Genomic DNA, 27,766 nt, shown 5'->3' on the forward strand with positions numbered 1-27,766 from the left:
TATCTATCAATTGAGCTATGATCACCGGAGTACTTTAACCAATAAAAAAACATATTTAATTATCATACAACTCTTAAAATATACTTCTAAAAAAAAGCATTAACTAGTAACTTCTAACAAAGACTTAAAAGTTAAACAAAGCATTAACCAATGACTTCTAACAAAGAATTAAACAAAAAAAGGTGATAAATAAAACTGTAGGAAACATGTATAATCTATGGTTAGAAGCACATTAGTACAAGCAAAAATGCCCTAAAAACTATTCACAAGACTTGTTACTATAAAAACTATTCAAAAGATTATTGTCAGGTCAGACACTAGCATCCTTTCCAGAAGAACCAGCTATCTTCGATGGTGATTGCTTTCTTTTAAAAACTCCCCACAAATAATACTTTGATTGAAATCCTGCAAAATGTGTAACTCAAATTTAGACACAATTAACAAACAATGAAGTTTAAATGAAGAAATAGAATGTATGTAATGTAATGTAGTAACTCACTCTTATATTCGCTTGGGAGCACCGTTGACGGGAAAATTAAAAGCTCGGCTTTTACAATGAAAGTTCTTATGGCCAGGTCATTGGAAATCATTTCATGAACTAGTTGGTCAAAATATCTCTCAACTCTGCAAAAAGACATTAGTATTTAATTCAATACTAATTTCAATATGAGCATGACATAACTGTCGGTGTAACTTAATTTACGCCGACATCCATTCATTTTTTAAAATACAGTTATGAAAGTGGCATGATGTGACAAAATAGCGAGTTTTTATCGGATGTTAGTATAAATCTAGTTCACACCGACGGTGCATATCCTTTGTATCAAATCAAACATGTTCTCAAGTTTGTGCAAAATCTCACCTTTCATTCTGAGGAAAGAAATAAAGGCCAATGCTCAGATTATTTGTTCCAAATTTCCTGAAACTCTCTGGCCACACAGCTGATCTTTGAAGCAATTCTGCATATAGCACATCAGGGATATGTCTTGCCTCTTCAAGAACTTTAGGGCATGCTAAAGTGGACAAATGGCCCATCAGTTTTGTGATTTTATCATTGTTTTTGTAGAAAACCTGCAAACTTCCCCTATTATATCCACAAAATTCAACTTCAGACAATGCTTTTGCCATAACAGCTTCATAAAATTCGTTAATTCCAAAAGACGGTGACTAAAGTTACAAAGCGTGTTTCTTACTTCCAGATTGGATCAGGAATAGGTTGTGGATCAGCAACAGTCACAATGTCCTCACTGGAATCAACTTTGCCTTTTTCTGAATCTGCAGTTTGGCAATCAGGATAATCTGTGTCTACTTCCTCTTTGTCACAATCCTCACAAAGCCAAATAACCTCATCTGTAAAAATCACAGGCCCGTCTAAACAATACCTGAAACACAACACCGACACATGCAATTACATTTAATTATTTTATTTCTTCAAATTATTATCCATGTCAACGCGTCTTGTTGTGTATAGTGTACGTGTCTGTGTTAGTACTTTCATAGATATTTAAGAATGTGGAAACTCTATAAATTGCAAAAGCTAAAATTACTATGCTTCTGATGAAGAAATGGTAGTTCATGGTATTATTAATACAAACGAGTTGCTTATAAACTCAAACGAAGAGAACGTTGGTATTCACACAACAATTTTCTCTTATAGAAGAGACGAATCTAAAAGACGGACATACAATATATTACAATACAATAGTAATATGAATCTAAATCATGTTGTAGATTATATAGTACCCTTATTTTCATCGTCAGAATTCAACGTCAAAGTAAATAGAAATTGGAAAGCATGTCCATATGATATGTTAATAAAAGTTGGTAAAATATAAAAGCTTATTTCTGCAGAAAACAAGATCAGGGTATTAATGCAGAGCAATGCGTATCGCTTCAATATTCTTTGGAGTCACGTCTCCAGATAGAAATAGAAGTGGTTGCATCTTGCATATGCATCAAAGAACGATGATTATTATTTGCAACAAGTACATGCAAGAGAGTAGAATGAAAGAATAAGTAACAAGTACCTATGCAGTGCATAATCTTCACATTTGTTACAATATACCAACGTCTCTTCAAAGCCTTCATCACCACACTTAAGACAAACAGATACCTGAAACAAGTAGGCAAAGTTTTACAATATACCAATGAATCATAAAAGATGTATAACTCCAAAAAAAAAAGAAAAAAACATCTTACGAAAAAAGCACAGTATTGGGAATCGGGAATTAAGAAAAACCTGAGGCAACGGAACTTTCCCCGACTCATCGGAGAGAACATACATCTCCTCTTCAACTTGCAAACTTCCACCCGCAGTTTTGGTTTCAGTACGGACCTTCGAATCGGCATCAATCTTCATTGAACCTGATTGTGGATTCTGACTCTCATAATATACTATAGCTTCCGATACTTCAGGTTTTGTTTCAGTATGTAGACCATGTTCGGTTAGGGGTTCAAAACTTGGCCCTACTGCATCTTGCAGTGTGGATGCAAGTGGTTCAACAACTATTGCTGCAGAATTAGAATTCACAACTTTAGCAGGGTCATGCAACTCCATTGAAACTGCAGGAGCATGAAACTCCATCGCAATTGAGTGTGGCTGATCATTTGTTTCCACACCATAATTCTGAACCTCAAGATGTTCATTGCCTTCTGCTACTTCTTTCTGTGAATTGATCTGAATTGACGGTTCAAGACTTAATCCAGCTGTTGCTTCTACTGGTGTGAATACCGATGAAGTCACAGGGACTTGTGCTGGTGCGTTTCCTACAAAATCACAACTCATAGATTCTACCGAGGCATTCAACTCTACTAGACCTGATTGTGGCTGATCATTCTGCTCCACTGTAGTATTTTGAAACTTGTGATGTTCTTTGCCTTTGAACTCTTGAGACAGTGAGGGTGAGACATGTTGAGACGCTAGGATTGGTGCCAATTTAGGAGAAGCCACATGCCCTGATGATGATGTTAATTTAGGTATTTGGACTAAAGATTCGGCTGAATTTGATATATCATTGACCTCAGGTTTTGATGATTTCACAAGCCTTATCCCATTATTCATCTTCATGTACTTACCTCCTGTTGTTTCTTCAACCTCGCGCTTGAAAGCATGACCCTTTGCATCAGTGTTATCTCTGACTTTCCTTTTAGAACCTTCAGTTGAAACTTCCTTGTACCTGAATCTAGGAGCTTCATGACTAATATTTTCAACCGGACTCCCATCTTTCATTGATTGCTCACATGGTTTTGATAACATTCTTCGATGTTTCTTTCCACCATTATGCTCTTCCAAACACTTAACAGGAACCATAATGTCGCAAGTTTCACAATGTACAAGTTCAATGGTGGTTACAGCAGGAATAGTTGGTTCCGGCATTTGATGTGGTAAGCACTTCTTGTCAGCACAGTTTTCAGGTGTTTGCTGTGGTAAGTCAGGCGTTTGAACTACTCTCTTCTCTTCTCCATTTGAAGTTTTATGTTTCTTTGATAGATCACATAACATTCTTCGATGTTTCTTTCCATTATAATGCTCTTCCAAACTCTTGTGAGAAACCATAATATTACAAATTTCACATTGTACACATTCAGCAGTCGCTACAACAGGCATAGTTGGTTTTGGCTTTTGATGTGGCAAGCACACTTTCTCAGCACATTCATCCATACCACAATTCTGAACCTCACGATGTTCTTTCCCTTCATCTACTTTGGTCCATAAAGCACTTTGAGAAGTCATAGGACCTTGTGGTGGTGCTCTTGCTATTGCATCAAGACTGGAAGATGTATCTTCCGACTTTTGATGCTGTAAGTCCCTTTTATCAGCAAAGTCTTCCGTCTTTTGATGTGGTAGGATCCTTTTATCAGCAAAGTTTTCGGGCATTTTTTGTCGTATGTGCCTTTTATCACCAGAGTGTTCCGGCTTTTGTTGTGGCGAATGCATTTTATCAGCATAATCTTCGGGCGTTTGATGTAGTGCAGGCCTCTTATCAGCATTGCATTCTGGCAATGGATGTGGTAAGTGCCTCTTATTAGCATAGTCTTTCGGCCTCTGATGTGGTAAGTTCCTTTTATCAGCAAAGTCTTTGGGTGTTTGATGTGGTAAATGCCTCTTATCAGCATAGTATGGCGGCGTTTGATGTGGTAAAGGCCTCTTATCAGCATAGTGTTTAGGCCTTTGATGTGTCAAGTGTCGGTTATCAGCATAGTGTGGCGGCGTTTGATGTGGTAAAGGCCTCTTATCAGCATAGTGTTTAGGCCTTTGATGTGTCAAGTGTCGGTTATCAGCATAGTATGGCGGCGTTTGATGTGGTGAAAACCTTGTATCATCATAGTGATCCGGACTTCGATGTGGCAGAAACCTCATATCATCATAGTGATCCGGACTTCGATGTGGCAGAAACCTCGTATCATCATATTGATCCCGAATTCGATGTGGTTGAAACCTCGTATCATCATAGTGATCCCGAATTTGATGTGGTTGAAACCTCGCATCATCATAGTGATCCGGACTTAGATGTGGTAGAAACCTCGTAAAATCATAGTGATCCGGACTTCGATGTGGTAGAAACCTCGTATCATCATAGTGATCCGGACTTCGATGTGGCAGAAACCTTATATCATCATAGTGTTCCGGACTTCGATGTGGCAGAAACCTCGTATCATCATAGTGATCCGGACTTCGATGTGGCAGAAACCTCGTATCATCATAGTGATCCGGACTTCGATGTGGCAGAAACCTCGTATCATCATAGTGATCCCGAATTCGATGTGGCTGAAACCTCGTATCATCATAGTGATCCGGACTTCGATGTGGTTGAAACCCCGTATCATCATAGTGATCCGGAATTCGATGTGGTAGAAACCCCGTATCATCATAGTGATCCGGAATTCGATGTGGTTGAAACCTCGTATCATCATAGTGATCCGGACTTTGATGTGGTAGAAACCTCATATCATCATAGTGATCCGGACTTCGATGTGGTAAAAATCTCATTTCATCATAGTGTTCCGGAATTTGATGTGTTGAGTGCATGTCATCAGCATGGTGCGCCGGCATCTGCATGTCATCAGCATAGTGGTGACCCCTGTCATGAGGAATTTGGTAATTGTAGTCGAACTGTCTCCAACTAAAATCATCGAATGGCATATCATTCCAACCACTTCTATAATTGTTCTGTAAATTTCGATTCTGCAAATACATATTCAAACATGAAGCAGGTGTATTAAATATAGTACCAATCATAACTTTTTACTAACAACTTGAGCATTTGAAACAATTGATTCATGACACAGTGCATAGATTTATATCGAGGCAACATTGAGAAATAACTACCTACTTTGTAGCAATAAGGTTCAAACACTAAACCATTTGAATAATTTGACCATTCACATTCCGAAACTTCCAAACATATCCAGATTCAAATAAAAATGTTGGAATATTATCACTACGATTTGAAACATAGTTTTGAAAAGCATTCACATTCAGATTCAAATAAAAATGTTGGAATGTTATCACTACGATCTGAATTCCCAACAAAAATTCTAACATCTCGACATTTACTACAACCATGTTCATTCATGTTATGATATTGTGTCATTTCTTATATAGTAAACTTGACACTGACACACATCTAACTTTAGACAAATCAATGTTATGATATATCACAAAATTTCAACCTGTTTCTAATAAAGCAATACCGGTCAATGTAAAAACCTTTGATGATTTCAACTATCCCACCAACCATAATTGTCTTGCATTACATTACACAGAATTCAGTAAAGAATAACAATGGCCACTTTAAAGGTGATAGAACACAACAATTACAGCGTTCCTTCAAAAAAAAAATACAGCGTGTACTAACTCGGTTTACAAAAAAAAATAAAAATCAATAATTCAAAACCTATCTTAGACAATTCACCAAGCCCCTTCCAGCATTGGACTTTACAAGCTTATTAAAAATCTAAAAATTTCATAAATATGTAACATCACCGTCAGATCATTGTATGTTTAAAAGAAAAAAAGATGAATAAACCACCAAATTAATCCTGGTTTTTGTAGGACGCTCTTAAGTAGATCTCTAAGAGTATGAATATTTCAAAAAGGTCCCCGACTCTATTAAATTGTTACGTTGGTCTTTCAATGAATCATTTACTAGCAATTAGTTCCCTATATTTTAACAACTTACTATCAATATAGTACTAACATTCTATCACAAGAACAAATATGAATAAAATTTGACATAGTCAAGGGACTTTTTTGAAATATTCATAATGACAAGGACCTATTTGAGAGTGCCCTACAAAGTTAGAGACGAATTTGATGGTTTACTCAAAAAATGATTTCAAAACCAAACAATAAACGTTCACTATATATAAACCCTTTCCAAACCTCAATTTCAACATCTAACGAGATTTTATATATTACGCACGAAAAAAAAATACTATTCCAACTTCACAGTTATATATCTAAATCAGTGTTCTTATTTATCAAGAAAAAAAATTTATGTTCTTCATCTTGAATAACAACAACTCAATAAAAAAAAATCCAAAACCAATTAAGAAATTTTCAACACTTAAAACCCTTTCTAAACCCCTTAATCATTCAAGCATTATTCACCTAAATTTAGGAAGAATTCACATTCAACCTTTTTCCCAAAACCCCATTCAAAAAAAAAGCATATTTTTAACAAAAATCACTCAAGACAAAAAAGTTGAAACAAAATTGACAATAAAGAAAAAGATTCTTAGTCAAATAGGGTTGTTTGGATTGATTTATTTGAACTTATCTATTTGACATAAGTTTTGTGAGATTGTTTAAAGAACTTGTGAAACAGCTTATGACAACTTACATAAGTTTTCTCAACTTATTTTCATGACTTCTCCAATATAGCTTATGAAAACAGCTTATAGCATATACAAAAACAATTTAAATAATTTTATCTTTTGTTATAGAAATAGCTTATGTAAGTTTATCACGATAAATGTCTGGTCGTATGTGCTATAAGATGCAAATAAGTTTGTTTACCAAACTATGAAGCACAAACACTTATTAGATTGGGCGTGTCCCAGTGTCAGGTACGCATATAATTACACTGAATTATGTGATTTTCTCAGATTATTATGTGTTGGTCTGTCAGTGTCTGTGTCGTGTTAAGTATCCATGTTTCTATCCGTAATTCATAGGATAAACTCATATGACTATGTTTAACACAAAGAAACAACAATCTATGAACTCCTTAGTTTTGAATAACAACAAAAATTGTACAATCTATAATTTGAGTTTGACATGCATGCATGCATAAACTCAAACAAACTCAGCTCTAAACAGAGAAGAAGAAAAAACATTTTGATAAAAGAAAACAAAGAAGAAAAACTAACCATTGTGTAGTGTTGATATTGCTCTGAAGCGGCGCGAAGATTTGTTGAGAATGAAGGAAGGAAGAGTATGAAGAGTGAAAGTGTGAAGAGAAAGACAATAACTTATATTTATACTAACGCACATGTGTTAAGTGCAGATATATTTTTAATTAATTTTTAACTAAAGAAAGAAAGAAAAAAGAGTGCAACGTGTGTGTTGATGAGGTGATCATATGTTTACATGAAGACAAATGTTAAAGCACAAAGCACACAATCTATCCATCTATTTGTGAAAAACATTAGTGTCAAAGTTTATATTTTAAAAAGGCTGAATATCTCTCGTGATCTTTTAAGTTATATCTTTATAATAGATTAATTATTTAAGTTTTTTTTTATGAGAAATGATAATTGTATAATCACTTTTTGACAACTTTGGTGACAACTTTCTCTCTTATACGCACATTATCTTTTTCCTTTCTCTCTCTATTGTTTTGGTTTTTATGTCAATACCTCTTTCTTAGTATTTCTATGGTTGTCATAAAAGTTGTCATCTAAATGGTTGTTCAAATAACAAAGCTCTTTTGTTACTAATTGATCTTTTAAGTTATTTTTTGTTATAAATTGGTCCAAGTCATAGAATATTTACACTGTCATTCCATGCTTTCATCCAACTTCATTAAAAAGTGTTTATAGACCGTTTAACATTAAGATGGTAGGTCCAAAATTGCTCATGACATCAAATATGATTACTTATACACATTTTCTTGTTCTTGTTTTTGAACTTCAAACCTAATTTTACATAGAAATATTGATCAGCAATATTATAAAAAGTAATTTGTCAATTTTGTTTTGAATCAAGACTGAATAACACACATATGAGCTCTAGTTTTGAGAGCAATGAATTTGGACAAACCAACTTAACATTAAACATTCACGTAAACACTTTATGATTGAGTTTGATGAAATTAGGATAATAGTGCAATATTTTATGACTTAAAGGACCAATTTGTAACTAAAAAAATTAAAGGACTAACTTGTTATAATCATGTGACTTAAAGGACCGCAAATGGTATTTGGCCTTTTAAAAATATTAATCTAGACAACAACTTTTTTTTTTTAAGGGTAGACAACAACTTTTTATATACCCTTTTAAAAATAATTTCTTATATGTTAACATTTGTCTTCATATATTACTGGAAAAATATGTTCAAAATATGCAATATGAATAGTGTACATAGTTAAACTAAGTCGTTTATTGTAACACGGTAGAGTATATGGGTAAAGATTCAATTTGATTTTTCGTAATTTTTATCGATTTTAATTCAACAAAATAATTTAATCATGACATTTTTATATTGGGGTGAATTAGTCCATTTGTTATGATACGTAAAGATTTGTTTTGTCATTTTTATAAAAATGTCACGCATTAAGAGAAAATTATGAGGGATCAAATTTAGTCTCCATTCAAAATTTATTAAATATCCCGAGTATATCTCACTATGAGAGTTTCCGTCAGAAAAAAAATCTTACTACATGAGTTTGGTTATAAATTAGATAAGATTTTTATTTTTTTTCATTCATCCTTGCATTCTTCATCTTGAGATTTTGGTTTATATCATGTGAAGTTGTGTTGCGATATTGGCTTTATACACGTGTTCTGTCTATCTCATTAAACTATTGTTGTTCACCTCATGCAAAAGAATTTGAATGTATATCACAAGTATAAAAATTTGATCATGACTATTAAGTACCTTCTTTGTAGGGATTAGGTGGTTAGGTTACGACATACTTTATGTGAAGGTCTAAGTGATAGTTGTCTTGTTATTTTACTTGAAGCCCCCTTTTGATATGGTCTTTGTCCTTTTAGCTAATGTAATGTCCTTTTCTCCCAATTACATGTTCATTCAATTGTTGTATTCCCAATTTTATCCTCTTAAAACATTATTTAAATTATTTAATTAAAAATAATTAAATTTTATTGAAGTACGAACAATCTCATTGTAATAGGAATAATTTCAATACTAAAAGAGAGTTTATTTTGATATATTTGCTAAAATTATTTGATTGTCTTATAAGAAAAAAATATAATCAGAGCCATAAAAAAAGAAAAAAGACGAGACGTTTGCTATTTTATAATAAAAATAAAAATATGTAAATATCATTAGTAAGGTATAACTTAATTGACAATGTTGTTACTGTTAGGTTGATTGTTACATATCGGGAAAAAAAATAAATATAAAAAAGGTAAATCATTTTGAGATAGTAACAATTTTAAATTATTTATAAGAGCCATACATAATCTATTCTCATCAAAAAATAATTAATTTACTTATAATAATATTTTATAGTATATATAAAATAAATACTTTGAGTAATAGGTAACATCATGCAAACATATGAACTACGTCATTCAACTTTGACTATCAACTTTTTACATATGACCAGTTTTTATCTTGTAAACAAATGTGATGTCCATTGCAAATTCTTAGCCAAAAGAATCACATGTTTGATTCACTCCCAAAACTATACCTTTAGAAATATTTAGCAATGATTGAATGAGATTTTTTATCTTCATTTTAAGGTGAACCTTACTTACTCTGTGTTTCTTACCATAATTAAATTAATATTTACCCATTCATTCAAGTTTAAACAAATGATCTCCAACTTTATATCCTTTGGCTCAAACAAATTGAGAAATTAAGGTAGAGATTGTTTTGGTTTGGAACCATTGATAAAAAAAATCAATATGATTGAGTTTGAGTTTTGATTTGAGAGGATGGATGAACAAAAATAGAAAATAAATTTTGGTAAATTACACTACTATATGTTTGACATTTTGACCAATTGCCCACACATGTCACCCAATAGAAACTATACACCTTACAAACTACTCCACTTTTGGTTTGAGAGAAAGAAAACTTATAACAAATCTTATCTTATTAATAGATATTTAGTCTAACATGCCTAAATAAAATGGTTTTGCAAAATGTGAATGTTTTCTTCATCAAGAAAACTGTTTTGAAATACTTTAATTGCAAATAAAAAAACATATTTAATTATCATACAACTCTTAAAAAATACTTGTAAAAAAAAAATAAAATTAACTAGTAACTTTTAACAAAGACTTAAACAAAGCATTAACTTGTAACTTCTAAAAAAGAATTAAACAAAAATGTGATAAATAAAACTGTAAGAAGCATACATAATCTATGGTTAGAAGCACATTAGTACAAACAAAAATGCCCTAAAAACTATTCACAAGACTTGTTACTATAAAAACTTCTAGAAGAACCAGCATCACTTATCTTGGATGGTGATTGCTTTCTTCTAAAAACTCCCCACAAATAATACTTTGATTGAAATCCTGCAAAATGAGTAACTCAAATTTAGACACAATTAACAAACAATGAAGTTTAAATGAAGAAGGAGCATGTATGTAATGTAATGTAACTCACTCTTATATTCGCTTGGGAGCACCGTTGACGGAAAAATTAAAAGCTCGGCTTTTACAATGAAAGTTCTTATGGCCAGGTCATTGGAAATCATTTCATGAACTAGTTGGTCAAAATATCTCTCAACTCTGCAAAAAGACATTAGCATTTAATTCAATACTAGTTTCAATATGAGCACAATTGTCGGTGAAACTTAATTTACGTTGACGTCCATTCATTTTTTAAAATACAGTTATGAAAGTGGAATGATGTGGCAAAATAGCGAGTTTTTATCGGATGTTAGTATAAATCTAGTTCGCACCGACGGTGCATATCCTTTGTATCAAATCAAACATGTTCTCAAGTTTATACAAAATGTCACCTTTCATTTTGCGGAAAGAAATAAAGGCCGATGCTCAGATTATTTGTTCCAAATTTCTTGAAACTCTCTGGCCACACAGCTGATCTTTGAAGCAATTCTGCATATAGCACATCAGGGATATGTCTTGCCTCTTCAAGAACTTTAGGGCATGCTAATGTGGACAAATGTCCCATTAGTCTTGTGATTTTATCTACGCTTTTGTGGTAAACCTTCAAACTTCCCCTATTGGACATAAAATTCAATTTTAGACGATGCTTCCGCTGTAGCAGCTACCAAAAAAATTCATTAAAAAAGACAGTATGAAAAATCACAAAAAAACAAATTTTTTACCTCCAGATTGGATCAGCAATAGGCTGTGGATGAACATCGGCCACACATTCCTCCTCACTAGAATCAACTTCACTTTCTGAATCGGAAGAATCTGAAGAATCAGAAGTGTCTTGATCCAGACAATTTGTGTCTATTACCTCTTCTTCGCAATCCTCACAATACCAAATAACCTCATCCGTAAAAATCACAGGCCCGTCTAAACAATACCTGAAAAGGGAAAGTTGAAATTTATAAGGTGAAATGGCATTTAAGAATGTGAAACTACAACTTCATATAATGTAAAATCTGCATGTGTAGAAAAATATGATGGCAAAATTAAATAGCATTCTAAAATCTGTGTTTCTGATGAAGAAATGGAACAGAATAGGGATTTTTTTAGAAAGACGTGATATTTAGCTGATACGTATCGATGGCGTATCAAGTACAATGCGGGACCAAATGAGTTGCTCATGTCATGTCTCAGTGCTTCTTACATAATAGATGCATTTGCTACTTGAGTGTGATGATGAAAACAATAAAATCTTATTTCAGCTTTATCTAACAAATTACGACGGGAAAGAAACAAAACAGGATCAGGGTGAGTATTGAGCGAAACAATGTGCGTCATTCAATATTCTTCAGAGTCATAATTCAATGATTAAAATCCGCTACGAGTACATGCAACAAAGTAGATGGATAGAGTAAGTAACAAGTACCTATGCAGAGCACATTCTTCACATTTGTTGCAATATACCAACGTCTCTTCAAAGCCTACATCACCACACGTAAGACAAACAGGTATCTGCAACAAGTTGGCAAAGTTTTAATGCAATGATTCATAAAAGGTTAGATAACAACAAAAAAGGAACATATTTTGATGGAAAAAAAGTACAGTATCGGTTGATACTTCCATTGGAAATCAGAACTACCTTAGGCAATTTAGTTGACCCTGACTGAGTTTCAAGAACATCCATCTCAACTTCAGATTGGGAGCTTTCATCTTCATCTTCAGTTTCGGTTTCATCACTGGCCTCTGAAGCGGTATCAATCTGCATTGAGACTGATGGTAGCAGTGGAATATCTATCTCCTCAGAAAGATGTTGGCGCTCATAACATACTACGGCTTCCGATACTTGAGGTTCGATTTCAGTATGTAGACCATGTTTGGTTAGGGGTTCAAAACTTGACAATGATGGATCTGGTGGTGCAGATGCAAGTGGTTCTATAACTATTTCGATTGCTGCAGAATCAGAATTCACAAATTCGGTTTGGTTGTTATTTAAAGAACCAGCAGGGTCGAACAATTCCATTGAGATTGATTGTTGCTGATCATTTGAATCAAAAACATAATTCTGAATCTCATTATGAACTTTGCTTTCAGATATTTCTGTCTGTGTAACTGCTGCTACAGATGTGGATACCTCGGAACCAATAGGAGACTGTGGTGATTCTGACTCAGGTATTTCAACTAGACAGTTGGCAAGATTTGACAGAGCATTGACCCCAGGTTTTGATGATTTCACGGGCTCTTTTTTCCCATTATTGATCTTCATGCCCTTACCTGTTGTTGCTCCTTCAATCTTGCGCTTGGAACCATGATCCTCTGCATTTGTGTTATCCCTGACTTTCCTTTTAGACCTTTCAGCTGGAACTTTCTTCTTCTTGAAACTAGGACCTTCAATTTTCAAATTTGCTACCATGAAACCAAGAGCTTGTGCACGTTTATTCTTTCTTTTAGCACGTTTCAATTTCTTTCGTAGCTCACGTAGTTCTGATAAATTTTTTTGATGTCTCCTTCCCTTATTATGTTGTTCCAAACACTTGTGAGGAATCCCACAATCACAAATCTTACAGTGTACATGTTGTGGTAAGCACTTCTTATCAGCTTCAGGTGCTTTCTGTGGTAACTGACTCTCATCAGCATGGTCTTCCAGCATTTGCTCTGACAAGTGGCACTTACTATCAGCAAATTCTTCCGGATTTTGAGGTGGTACAGGACTTTTATCAGCAAAACTTTCTCGCGTTTGTTGTGGTAAGCACATTTTATCAACACAGTCTTCTGGTGTATGATGTCGCACGTGTCTGTTATCAGCATAAGGTGTCGGCATTTGATGTGGTAAGGTACTGTTATCGGCATAGAGTGCCAGCGTTTGATGTGCCAAGGGACTGTTATCAGCATAGGGTGCTGGTGTTTGATGTGTCAAGTACTTGTTATCAGCATAGTGTGCCGGCGCTGGATGCGGTAAGTACCTGTTATCAGCATAGTGCACCGGTATTTGATGTGGCAGCAGCCTGCTATCAGCATATGGCGCCGGCGGTTGATGTGGTAACTGCCTGTTATCTGCATGTTGTGCTAGCGGTTGAGGTGGCAACGGCCTATCAACATATGGCACCATCGGTTGATGTGGTAATTGTGTGTTATCAGAATATTGTGCCTGCATTTGATGGAGCAATTGCCTGTTATCAACATATGGCGCCTGTGTTTGATGTGTTAACTGCTTGTTATCTGCATGCTGTGCTGGCGGTTGAGGTGGCAACTGCCTGTTATCAACATATGGCGCCTGCGGTTGATGTGGTAACTGCATGTTATCAGAATATTGTGCCGGCATTTGATGTGACAACTGCCTGCTATCAGCATATGACACCATCGATTGACATGGCAACTGCCTGTTATCCGCATATTGTGCCGGCATTTGAGGTGGCAACTGACTCTTATCAACATATGGCACCGGCAATTGATGTGGTACCCGCCTGTTATCAGCATATTGTGTCGACATTTGATGTGGTAGCTGCCTGTTATCAACATATTGCTCCCACGCTTGATGTGGTAACAGCCTGCTATCAACATATGGCGTCGGCGTTGGTTGTGGTAACTGTCTGTTATCAACATATGGCATCGGCATTTGATGTGCTAACTGCCTGCTATCAACATACGGTGTCGGCATTTGATGTGCTAACTGCCTGTTATCAACACATGGCGGCGTTTGCGCTTGATGCGGTAACTGCCTGTTATCAACACATGGCGGCGTCGGTGTTTGTTGGTAATTGTAGTTAAACTGTCCCTGACTGAAAGCATTGAATGGCATATCATTCCATCCACCTCTATAATTGTTTTGAAAATTTCCATTCTGCAAATAAGCATTCAAACATGAAGCAATGAGTTAGATATAAAACCAATCATGTCTTTCACCTAACAACTTAAACGTTTGAAACAAGTGATTTATGACACAGTGCATAGATAACTATCGTGACAACATTCAAAAACAACTATCTCGACTTTCTAACAATAAGGTTCAAATACTATACTATTTGAATAATTCTACGATTCAGAAACAAACTAAATCACTCAAACCACATTTAACTTAACTTCTAAACTAGTACCAATTTTGAAAAGCATTCACATTCAACTAAAAATGTTGGAACATCATCATTACGAGCATTTAACTTAACTTCTAAATAAGTCCCATAAAAAGTCTAACATTTCGACATTTACATATTGTCATTTTCGATATAGTTACCTGACATTGACACACATCTATCAGTCCAACTTTAGACAAATCAGTCAGATTTCACAAAATTTCAAACAAACTTCACAGTACAAAGAGACATAAAGTCAACTTGTTTCTAATAGAGAAATTTTGGTTTAACATAAAACCATGGATGAGTTCAACTATAACCGACAACCTGCCATATTTTTCTTCTTTTACAGAGTTGACTTTTAAAAGTACCGAAAACAACAATTGCAACATGTGATAACCCGCTATAAAAAAAATAAAAAATAAAAAAATCAATAATTTAACAACCACCATTCATATTATGCACTCCAAAACCCCCCTAGCAACATTGCGATTTACAGGCTTATTAAAAAAATCTAAAATTTCAATCAAATCAATGTCCCTAATCTAAAATTTCATCCAAATCAATGTCCTTAATTAATTGAGAATTTAAGGATTACACAAAAATCAAAAATAACAATGCTAACTCTATGGATGCATTCAAATCAATGTCCATAGTTCTGAATAACAACATATTCAAAAAACAACAGATCTCAAAACCAAACAAGAAACTTCGACTACTTAAAACCCCTTTCCAAAACCCTTAATCATTGTGCATTATTATTTACCCTAATTCAGAACGAATTTTAATTCAACCTTAATTGTTAAGATAAAGTGATACTACAATCTACAAATTCCTTACAAAACAGATAAAAAGAATCTCAAAACCAAACAAGAAACTTTCACGACTTAAAACCGCTTCTCAAAATAGTTCATTATGCATACAATATTTACCCTGATTCAAAACTAATTCATTGATATTCAACTTTTTCCCATACCACAAATTCAAAAATGCATCTTTTTAACAAAATTCACTCTAAACAACAAAAGGGTCATTCATATTAAAAAAAAGAGAAACTACAATCTATGAATTCACTTTGAGATGCATAAACTCAAATTCAACTCTACATCAACAAAAAAAATAAAAATAAAAAAATAATTCAGAAGGCATTCATTCATATTCAACATTCTCCCAAAACCCCAATTAAAAAATAAAAAAACAAACTTTTTAACAAAATTCACACAACCAACCAAAAAAAAAAAGGGGTCAAAGAAAATTGACAAAAAAAATCTTAAAATTCATCGTACCATCATTAATAAATAAAAAAAGCTACAATTAATTAATTAATTCACTTTGAGATTCATAAACTCAAATTTAACTCTACAATAACAAAAGAACATAATTAAGAACAAATTCAGTCACATTCAACCTTTTCCCAAAAACCCCAATTTCAAAAACAAAACAAAAAAAAAAAACTTTTAACAAAATTCACCCAAAACAAAAAAAGGGTCAATAAAAAAAACAAGATTCTTAATATTCATCGTACTATCATCAACAAAACTAAAAACAAGATTCTTAAAATTCATCGTACTATCATTGGAACAAACAAAATTCTAAAAATTCATCTATAAATTCACATTGACAATTCCATAAACAAAATTCTTAAAATTCATTGTAATATCATAAACTCAAATTCATCTCTACAACAAAAAAAAAATATATTGGTAAAAAATTATTTTCATTAGAAAAAAGAAAAACTAACCATTGTGTTTGTTGGATTGAAGAATTTATCAGATGAGAAAATCGAATAATTGTGGTTGATAATTGATGTGGCTATGAATGAATCAAGCGCGATGATGGTGTTGAGAATGTAGAGAGAGAAAGTTAGTGCAACCTGCGATGCGATGATGTGTTACATGCGACAGTGTTTTGTTTTAAAGTACGGAAACAGATGCGGTCATTAACTAGGGTTTTTAGTTTTACTATGTAACACAAAAATCTTTGTCCACTATTTTTGGAAAATATATTTTAAGTACATTGATATATTTGTTACAAAAATAAAATCTAAATTTGTCATTCATATTTTATTTATTTTAAGTTAAATACAAATTTGTCATTAATTTGTTATAATAAAAGGACTAATTTATCCCTGTGAGTTTAACTAGAGTTTTTTTTTTTTTTGTTAAGTAGTGTAGTGGTTTTTTTTTAAGGAAGTAACCTAGTGGTTAGAATTCACCTTATTTTGAAGGAGTAAGGAAGTAACCTAGTGGTTAGAATTCACCTTATAAGGTGAATAAGTAGGGTATACGGGGTTCGAACTCCAGCCCCTGCATATAATAATGCATTGTCCTACCAACTGAGCTATGCTCACGGGACAGGTTAACTAGAGTTTTAGTTGATAGATACTATATTGCATATTTATATACAGGGCGGGGTTCGAACCATGTACACCCAACTTCTCCACAATTAAATTGTGTGAGCTCTAGTCATTAGACTAACAAAAAAAGACTAATTTATATTGTGATCATAAAAGGACTAATTTTTTTTGGTAGTGATAAATGGACTAATTTATATTGTCATTGATATTTTTTAATTTAAAAACATAAATTTGTTATTTATTTATTAAAATAAAAATAAAAGGACTACTTATGTTTTTAACTTAAAAGGACTACTTATGTTTATTAAAATAAAAATAAAAGGACTACTTATGTTTCAGGTATCATCTCTTGAAATTTATTCCTAATAAAAGGACTACTTTTGGACTGATAACTGGTTGGGTGGAGTGCCTTTAAAGCTTCAGTTCAGCCGCTTATTTGATTTATCATTGCATAAGGAGTATTCGGTGGCAGATATGGCAGCTTCAGGGTGGGAGGATGGTGGAGGGCCGTGGGTTTGGCGAAGACGTTTGTTGGCGTGGGAGGAGGTGAGTGTCAGGGAGTGCAGTGATTTGTTGAGTAATGTTATTTTGCAGGATAATATGCAGGACTTTTGGAGGTGACTTCTTGATCCTATACATGGCTACTCGGTGCGTGAGACATATCGTTATCTTACATCTGTTGAAGATACGGTGGTGAATCACGCTTATTCCAATGTTTGGCATAAGCTAGTCCCTTCTAAAGTTTCTATTTTTGCTTGGCGACTACTTCAAGATAGAGTTCCAACCAGAGTTAATTTGGTAAGAAGACATGCTTTACATCCGAACGGCAATCTGTGTGTCGGTGGGTGTGGAAACTTAGAGACGGCGGATCATCTTTTCATCGGCTGCAATATTTTTGGGAGTGCTTGGTACTTAATTTGTAATTGGCTTGGCATTTCTTATGTTCCCGCAGGTTTGGTAACTGATCATTTTCTACAGTTTACGAATTTGGCGGGTATGCCGAGATCTTCCCATATTTACTTTAAGGTAATTTGGCTCGCTACTACTTGGGCAATTTGGAAAGAACGGAACAACTGTGTCTTCAAAAATGTGGTATTAGATCCCCAAAGCATCCTTGATAAAGTGAAGTTTAATTCCTTTCTTTGGCTATCTTCGAATCGCATTCCGTTAGCTTTTACTTTTCATGATTGGTGGAGGCATCCGCTCCTTTGTATGGATGTCATGTAGTTTTTATCTTTTTGTTTTCAGTTGGTGGCGGCATTCCTTTAGCTAAGGGCCTTGTATTTGTAACAGATTGTATGATTCATCACTTTTAGCACACCTTGTGCGGGGTGAATCACTTCTCGTTTGAGCAATATAATCCATTTTGATTTGTTCAAAGAAAAAATATGCTTTTGAATAAAATCATAGATATGGTGTTGAAATTGTTTTAAGATATATATTTTATTTAAATTGGATTTAAATAAAATCAAGGATATGGTCTTAAAATTATTTCAAGAGATATAATTTATTTGAGTCTGATTTAAATAAATCAAAGATATGGTAGTGAAATATGGAACCCTTAGAAAACTTTGGGTAATTTAATCAATCGTCAAATTTTAATTTAATTTATTTAATTAAGATAATTTAACAATAATATTATTAATAATAAAATGTGTTTGTTTTTTTTTTTTAAGGAGAAATGTGATTGTTATTGTTTTAGTGTATGTTATGGCCCTAGTTCTTTTTAATTTAATTTATATTTTGGAATTTTAATATATAACGTGTGTGTTGTGCCTCTTTCTTGAGTTAGGTATGTACATTCTTTTTTCATTCACTATGTCGTATGTAAAATGAATTTCCTCCAAATGTAATGTAATTAGAATACAAGAAGGTAATAGCATACATGATTTAAGAACAACCTTGAAAGTCAAGCTTGAAGGAGCAAGATTGTCGGCCCTATGATTAGTTTAGATTATGTCATTGGTTTGAGAGAATCATCACGATGAGAGAATCTTTGTCGTCCTAGATTGCTAGAGTGCTATACGGATTGTATATTGGTTTCATTTAAGGAACTTGATTGGGTATCAAGGGTCCAAATTGAATTGAGTGATTTCATTCCACCTCCAAGGGGATTGGGGTTCTTTCTAATCTTCTCAAGTTCAATGGGATCCAAACCCTAGACATAGCAAAGAAGAGTTCAAGGTGTAGAGCTTCAAGGATTGCCTGAGAGTTTGAGGATTTGAATATTTGGTGAATTACAAATTTCAAGGGTTACTTGAAGATTGTGGGTTGTGGTTGCATAAGAATTGAAAATTAAGGTAATTAAGGGAATTCTAGTAATCACAACATTGTAATCAAATTTCAACAATAGTGGAAGTCCTTGATAGAGTGTCAATATAATTTATACATATTTACTATGATTTAGTGGCTAATATAAAGTGTCAATATTATAATTTCAGTGATGAGTAAGTGAAAAGAAATAAGTCAATGCCTTTTTTTATATTAATGGACTTGATTTAGTCAAAAGGGAGGGTAAGAAAAATAAAATAGAATAAAATAGAACATTTAGGTTTTAATTTTTTTTTTGTGGCGGCTGGGGCTTGAAGCCCGGACCTTACATATTACCATGCGTTGTCCCTACCAACTGAGCTAAGCTCACGAGGACATATAGGCTTTAATCTATACTATATATAAAGAACACTACCACTTTCAACTCTTTTGGGCTGAATTTTTCTTTCCAAAAATACCCTTACTTTTGACCCTGTAATATCCGTGAAATCTGAAAAATGATCCTATACAATAAAATACACATATTCAAATTCTGTAATTTGATATTCTTGCTTTTTTGACCTTGTAATATACACGAAGTCCAAAAAAGTGATATAGAAGTTTAATTTATTCATGATTTTTTGCAGGAATATTTAGAAGGTTAAAGTATGTCTTTACAAAATAAAATCGATTTTTTCGACAAGGGATGAATCAATTATAAATTTTTGCTCCCCGTCATGATAAATTTCTTAATAATTCATAATTAATTTGTTCCTCGTTTAAAAACTCTAAATTTCATGGTGAAAGTTCTTATGATGTCCAAACCATGTCTAAAAAACAAGGGAACAAAATTTAATCTGTTAGTATATGTTTGCTTACTCTGAACAAATAACAATTTCGCATGTTTCAGTTGAAAAATAAAATTAAGTCGAGGCATATTTGAAATGCCATCAAACTTTGCAGATCATTCCTATGTATTTTATAGATTTCTTCTCTACAAGGACAATTCGAACAATTAACCCTATAATTTTTAATAAGTTAAATGTGTATTATGGAGTCCAAGGAAACAACACAATTCATGGAGATGGAGATCAATACATCGAAGTATCTTCAATACCTCCTACATAAACCCTATAGTCAAACTCTTCAATCCCTCCTTCAAGGTACCATATGTCATCATCGCTTTCATCATCATCATCATCATCATAATAATCATACTTGTCCACATCACTATCATCATATTCCGAGTCAAAAGAATCCAAGATATCCAAGCAATCGTCCAACATCTCATAATATCCAAGAACTCGAGGCCCCAAAACCATAAGTTTCATAAAATTATCTGATTTACGTATATGTAGTCATGTTTGATACTACAACAACCCCTGAAATCCAAACTTTCATGTTTAGGAGATGACGAGAAGATTTGAAGAACACCTTCATTGATGATGAGATTGTAAAATTGTGCAGCATATGCCTTCTCATGTCGATGACTAGTCATATGCTTCGATATCTTCTCCTGTCAAAGGATCAAATCAAAATCATGAAATTGTGTTGTAAAATTTAAGGGACAACATTTAAGCTTTTGACAATCATCACGAACCATAGTGAGGTCTTCTTGTGTGAGAAATATATCACGAATCTCCTCAGTAGTTTTTCCTTTAAATATCAAAGAAAGTGCATTACATGACAAATTAAGAAAATGATTAAGTTTAAGTCTTGCAGCAACACCTGCAAACCCACATAACATCTTTGTACCTCTGCGAATGAATTTCTCATCAAAAGTTTTATGCTCCTACAATAGTAGCCAATCAAATGTAAATCAGTGGAATCGAGAATAACCATCTTGGTGGAATCGAGAATAACCAGCGATCAAACCTGAGATTTCAGTAGTGACACAATCTGAAAGAGATAATGGCACTTGTTTGATAGATCCATTCGCAGGATGCCACAACATAATCTGAGAAGGCTAGTTACTTTGCATGCCACAACATATACCTGACTTAAAATCCAAGCAACTTACATTATAATTGTCAAACTAATTAGAGCATACTTTCAGAATTTGGTCAATATTCCACTTCAAGAATTTGTACTTTAAAACCATTTGAACTAATTTGAGATAGATGGAACTTAGCCCAAAGTAAAGAGTCAAAAAACCTCATTCCATGATTTTCATGAAGATTCCAATAGTAATATCAGAGAAATAAAATTCAATAAAATTTTCATAAGATGATCTTTATGTTTAAATGTTTGCTACATCAAATAGTATTTAAGACATTTAATAGTTTACAAGATAATAAAATCAAGTGGAGTAACAACCACATATTTCTCATGATCATAATTCATGGGAGGGAATGCAAGTATTTGTTGAAAATTTGCCATAATAGTATTATATGATTTCAAAATTGTTGAGTCAAATATAAACATCGAGTATGCTCTTAATTGAATGACCTTAATCTCTAACAATGTAATTGTGTAACTAGAGAACATTCATTTTGAATAACATTAAAGAAACCATAAAAGTTTATAATTGTTCAACCTTAAGAAAAATTAGGACACATTCTATATTCAATCAAGATAATTACAGATTCACACATTCATATGTTCGATGTTAACATAAACTCTTGAAATTCAGTTGAAATCTGGACCTAAAACATGAAATCAAAATACACTCTATCGACTATAAATCAGATCAGCAAAATTACAGAATTAACAAAAAAAAATGTAGATAGTACATATAAATCAAGTCAAGAATTACTCCTTTTAAACTTATCCTAATTTTTAAAATACTCTCAAGAAAAAGATGAAAAACATAATAAATAATATCAAATAAATAAATTATACAAAATATTACTTATCAAAATAAAATCATCACAATAAAATATAATTAATATATTAATTTAATAATCATTAAAAATTAAAAGAAAATTATGTTTCTTCCAAGCTTACCTTTTCTCCATATTTAATCAAAGAAATTACACTCGTCAGAGATTTGTCGTGGACATTGAAAAAACTAACTGCGTAGCGGCAAATCATAATCGATAATGTATAGAAATCCAAAACAAAATCATTGATTTGAATTCGATCAAGCATGGAAGGATAGCCCATGGATCTGGGTTTGTTGCCACACTTAGATCTAATAGAAAAAACACAAGATTAAACAAGAGAAAATAACCCAATGACAAAAAGAATATATCAATATATGGCAAAATAAAATAAAATTTATAGACTGAACATAAACACACATGATTTGACTAAAATGATATCACAAAGGACGTATCCCCCCTTACATATCATAACCACTTCAACCATACGTGTGAACTTGTATTATATGTAGATGAATGATAGAAAGATATTAAAAATCCAAATGAAAGATAACATGGACAAATAGAGAGACACAAAGAGGACGAATTCAAGCGGCGACGTCTGCTTGTATTGTATTAGTTAACCTAATACCACATTTATAAATAGCTCACACGAGGATTTGTTGATGTAATTAGGTTAAGTTTCATTGACGGGCTTCACTAGTCCAAGAAGTCCATATGACATATGGACTCTTCAGTATATCTTGTTTGGACAAGGCCCTCCTTTTAAAGTGCATTTCCAATGTAACACCCCCCCAAATTTCTTATTAATGTATCTTAGTACTATTATAATATTAGTAATAAATTTGTATTATTTGAAGGGTAATATTTTACTATTAGTATTTATCAATATCTCATATTCATTAACATTTTAAGGGATTATTGAAAAGGTCATGGCTAAGGTTAGACATTGTATCGCTCTATCCAAACATTGTATGTCCTCTACTATAGAGGATTTTGTGGTTCTTCGTTTTTTTGAGGTAACCGAGAGGCACAAGAATTCAAATCCCATAATTGAGCTTTATTTGAACCTGTCTCCCATGGGAGGGGGGGATAAAAGTCGATATCGATTGATCTTCAATTTGTTCTCCTAAAGTTGTAGATATATGGGAAATCCTTAGGGATCATAATGCTTACCCGCTGAATACTTGGCTATGATTTCGTCTTTGAAAAATGCTAGAGAAATGGGCTGGAATAACTTGTAGGTGGAAAGTGATTCTCAGGTAGTTGTCTCCATGGAAAAACTAAGCACAAAGCTTGTACTAGAGGAAAAATCAGCTGCTTTTTCATGAATCAGACTGTGCGCGTAGTGCATGGTATGTGTAAAAGAGAGTTGAGCTCTTTGTCCAATGCGCCTGGAGCACATAACTTTAACCTAATGTGCAAAAAATGTCTTATTTCACCGTTCTTCGAGTGTTTTGCTTCTTCAACTTGTTCTTGTGACTTTGGATAAAAAAATTCCAATTTATAATGACTTCAAAGCCTTTTACAAATTTGTTGGTCTTAATTCAATGTCTTCAAAAACTTCCATGAGATGTCTTGCTTGCCGAATTACATAATTTATAAATAAAAAGACTCAAAACACTAAAATTGTTTTGTGAACGCTATTCTGATGCTAAAAGCTATTAGCGTCCACTTTTTGCCTATTTTTCTGCTATTGCTAAAACCCATTTCTCTTGTAGTATAGAATATTTACACAACATGGATCTTCCTATCGTAAGTTTTACTGTCATCTATTTAAAATTAGAAAATGATATTAATTTTGTTGAATATTGATTACAATATTTAGGAAATTATAGATTATATTTTATAAATGATTTATTGACTTTGCGTTGGCTGGTCTATGCCTGTATTGTTGTGTCTTTTTGGTTATCAGCCATGATGTTCAATAAAAAGAGATGCGGACTTGTTACACTATTTGAGTTTTGTTGCTGCCATTAAAGTCTTTATGATGTGAAAGGTCACTACAAGAAAACAACAATTTAGTTTTAGAAATTTTAGCGTCAGGCCAATTTTGATGCTAATAACGTCCACTAAATCTTTGTTAAGTGACTACTAAATCTAACACACATGTATTTTTTTCAATTCAATTTTTTTACCCAGTTTAGCTTCACTCGAATAGAAGCTATCGTTGACGCTGATATCTTGTTAATTTAATAAAAAAATATCAAAGAAAAGTACTAGAATAGAGTCCCTATAATAGAATAGAGTCCCTATAAAATTAGTTAAAAATAAAATTTTATTTCCTACATGAAAGATTTCTACTCATCTCGTTTTCTCAGGTTGAAAGATTTCATGTTAATGTTTGATTTTAAGTCATCGGTGTAAAATAAAATTATTGGTCCATAATTTGTTTTCCAATATCTTTGGATGTGTTAATTATATACAACCGTTTTAAATATCAATTTAGAAAGATAGTTTGGCTGCTTGCATTCTTTGCATTACATATACTATAATGTGGAAGGGTTAATTTGCAAGTTTGATTTTTCTTTTTCCAAAATTCGGCAACATTTATCTTTCGATTTTCTCTGCATGTAAGAACATGATGAAACCTGTTTGCATAATTTTAGTTTTAGATAGTTGTAGTTATATTTTTTAGTTATGTTGTCGGTTATGTGTTTGTGTAAGAATAAATAAGAAAGGACCAGACATAATTGATTATAAGGAGTTATTAAGTGATCATATTGGTGAAAAGAGAACCAAGCTGTAACAGCCAAAATAAATTTGATTAGAATATTCATTCGAGTGTTAAAACTTAGTACTAGATGCATTAAAATCACAATACATAACATATCTGAATGATAATACAATACAACATGCAGGGGCGGAGGCACATGTAACATGGTGGGAGCACATGTCTGCGGGTTCCACTTTGGTGCCATTAATGGCACCAATGGCACCATCCAATTCCATCTCCACCACACACACACATCCCCACGCGGACCCACACACATCAACGGCCAGGATTTCTGTTATGGCACCAATGGCATCATTTCTAAGTCACTGAAGTATTTCCCCATGTCTGCACTATGTTTTGTGAAATTACTCTATATGTTGAAATTTTGACCAAGCAGCCCACACTTATCTATCATTCAATTGAAATGTTAGAAGCTTTTCTATTTCACTCACATAGAACACGGTACACATATTTTTACAATTTCTATCGAACATTTGTTTTTGTCTCACTTGTAGTTGTCTCACATCCATAATAAAATTTCATTAAAAGTAACACAAACACTACATACAACAAACCTCACTCACTTACAGTTTCTTCCATTGCTAGTCTTTTAAAGGTTAAACCTTTATTGTAAATTTTAATTTTATATTTTCAATCTTATACATTTATAATTTATTTATTAATGTAATGAGATAGAACATATTTAATTAATTTGTTGAGCTTAAATTTGCATTAATGGTGAAACTTAAGATACTTGTTCGGTATGCCTGAAGACCAAACTCTACTAATAAAAAATGTTGCGCACCTGTATTGTCTTGCTTCGATTCATTGTGCTGCACCCTCTATAACTGAAGTGTCAGACTGCAATTTGTCTTGTAAAATAATTTAAAATGTTAATCACTCCCCTCTAGCGCATACTCCTGTTTCCATATAGATTAACATTATGATGGTGTCATAAATTTTTATAAAAACTTATCATTTAAAGTCCTCAAATAGTGCTCAGGGCTCTCATTAGCATTTCTAATAAAAAAAATTTGGTCACAAGCTTTGGATTGTTGGTTATCCTTCTTTGTACACCTTGTGCTGGAGGGGTAGCATGTTGGTTTAATATATTCCATTTTGATTTCTTAAAAAAAAATATTAATTTTTGGTTTAAATATGTTTTTGGTCCCTATAAATATACCAACTTTTCGTTTTAGTCCCTCTAAAATTTTTCTTCAACTTTTAGTCCCTATAAAATTTTCAATCTTTACTTTTGGTCCCTCGTTTAAAGTAAACTCATATGTAGAATTCATATTTTTAAATAAAATTTTGCAGAAAAATGTATAATATTATAAGGATCTCTCCCAAAAAAATTTAGAATTTTTTACCAAAACATGAATTAAATATGAATTTTTATTTTTTTGGGGGTAAAAAATTCATATTTAATTCATGTTTTTCTAAAAAATTCTAATTCTTTTTTGGAGTGATTTTTACAAAATTCCATAAATTTCTGCACAATTTCATTAAAAAATACAAAAATTTACCTAAAAATAGGGACTAAAAGTAAAGATTAAAAATTTTATAGGGACTAAAAGTTGAAGGAAAATTTTAGAGGGACTAAAACGAAAAGTTGGTATATTTATAAGGACCAAAAACATATTTAACCCATAATGTTTCCATATTTCCCAATATGGAAATATATATATTTCCATAGTGAGTTCCTTAACATGTGCCTTTGAATGCCTTTAATGTTTGAGTGTGTTGGCTTGGCAATTCTTTTGGTGTTCCTTGTAAATTGGATCCAAGTGTGATATTTGTAGTCCGTTTTACTCCCTCCGTCCCAAATTGTATGTCGCTTTAGGGAAAAATATTTGTCCCAAATTATATGTCGTTTTACAATACCAATGCAACATTAATGTTATTTTTCCTATTATAACCTTAACTATTTATTACTCCCTCTTCTTTCAATTCTTTCATTTATCTTTCCCATATTATTTATTAAGGACAATTTTGTAAAACAACTTATAATATCTCTTTTCCACACAATATTAATTGCACTTCTTAATATGTGTGAAATGCCCAAAACGTCATACAATTTGGGACGGAGGGAGTAAAAAATAGACATCGAGGACTTGTACAAACTTCAATGTTTTATGTTATTACTAATAAAGATAAAGATACGTTGGATTTGAACAAGCTATGGTGTTTTATGTTATTTATAATTGATGTTTGAATTGTGGATTTTGTAGGAAACTATGAGTGATACAATGGTGAAACATAAGAAATGGTAAGTAAGAAAATTTTAATTATAATATGGGAAATGTTAACGAGTGGTCAGCGACACTCTTTAAGAAAAAATATGTTGACCGGCGAGCTCGATTTTTATCTCATTCAAATAAGTCAAAGGGAGTGGTAAGATCTCTTCGCTCAAAAACAACTTCTGATACCTCAATTTCTTCAGTAAATAAAGATGGGAGCATTAGGCGATTTTACAAGGTGGTGGTAAGGCGATAGTAGAGGATGTGTGTGGTATTTGGGGCTTGATTGGTGTGACATATAAAGGAGATACTTCGAATAGATTTAATGTATTGTTGAAGGCAGGTAGGCGGGAACTTAGAACAGAGGTGGGGAGGATTTTGTCGAAAGGAGGGTCAGGTGGGAGTGGTGGTGTCGGTTAGCTGTTGGTGGTTGGTGTGTGTGTCGTGGGGTGTAGATTGGTCCCAATGAAGATCATTACTTATAATGTAAGGGAGTTAGATGGGTTTGAGAAGCGAAGTGAAGTTAGGAGGCTGATAGTTGAAAAGAAAC

The 27,766-nt window shown here is 33.0% G+C and overlaps 2 protein-coding genes across 2 annotated transcripts; both read right to left on the bottom strand.

Annotated features, from left to right (window-relative positions):
- On the bottom strand, positions 1-7,450 carry LOC146914216 (uncharacterized). Its single transcript, XM_085717112.1, has 7 exons — positions 7,375-7,450; positions 2,240-5,185; positions 2,028-2,113; positions 1,194-1,382; positions 863-1,084; positions 500-624; positions 1-405 (listed from the first exon to the last, which is right to left on the bottom strand). The coding sequence occupies exons 1-7, from the start codon at positions 7,375-7,377 to the stop codon at positions 311-313; spliced, it is 3,666 nt and encodes a 1,221-aa protein (XP_085573238.1). The 5' UTR covers positions 7,378-7,450; the 3' UTR covers positions 1-310.
- A 3,065-nt stretch (positions 7,451-10,515) lies between these two features.
- Positions 10,516-16,717, bottom strand: LOC146914217 (uncharacterized). The gene is made up of 7 exons (XM_085717113.1): positions 16,574-16,717; positions 12,405-14,603; positions 12,192-12,277; positions 11,497-11,703; positions 11,167-11,388; positions 10,809-10,933; positions 10,516-10,717 (listed from the first exon to the last, which is right to left on the bottom strand). The coding sequence occupies exons 1-7, from the start codon at positions 16,574-16,576 to the stop codon at positions 10,605-10,607; spliced, it is 2,955 nt and encodes a 984-aa protein (XP_085573239.1). The 5' UTR covers positions 16,577-16,717; the 3' UTR covers positions 10,516-10,604.
- Positions 16,718-27,766: the final 11,049 nt, after the last annotated feature.

This window comes from Medicago sativa, chromosome 6 (genome assembly GCF_051527215.1).
Source record: "Medicago sativa cultivar Bolivia chromosome 6, Bolivia_mono, whole genome shotgun sequence".
Classification (NCBI taxonomy): domain Eukaryota; kingdom Viridiplantae; phylum Streptophyta; class Magnoliopsida; order Fabales; family Fabaceae; genus Medicago; species Medicago sativa.

What these genes read in the sequence shown, in the direction of transcription:
- LOC146914217 (XM_085717113.1), bottom strand. An exon ending in GGTCAACTAAATTGCCTAAG is followed by an intron (nt 12,278 to 12,404) that starts GTAGTTCTGATT and finishes AACTTGTTGCAG; the next exon opens with ATACCTGTTTGTCTTACGTG. An exon ending in ATTGCTGATCCAATCTGGAG is followed by an intron (nt 11,389 to 11,496) that starts GTAAAAAATTTG and finishes TATGTCCAATAG; the next exon opens with GGGAAGTTTGAAGGTTTACC.
- LOC146914216 (XM_085717112.1), bottom strand. An exon ending in GGAAAGTTCCGTTGCCTCAG is followed by an intron (nt 2,114 to 2,239) that starts GTTTTTCTTAAT and finishes TACTTGTTTCAG; the next exon opens with GTATCTGTTTGTCTTAAGTG. An exon ending in GCTCCCAAGCGAATATAAGA is followed by an intron (nt 406 to 499) that starts GTGAGTTACTAC and finishes CACATTTTGCAG; the next exon opens with GATTTCAATCAAAGTATTAT.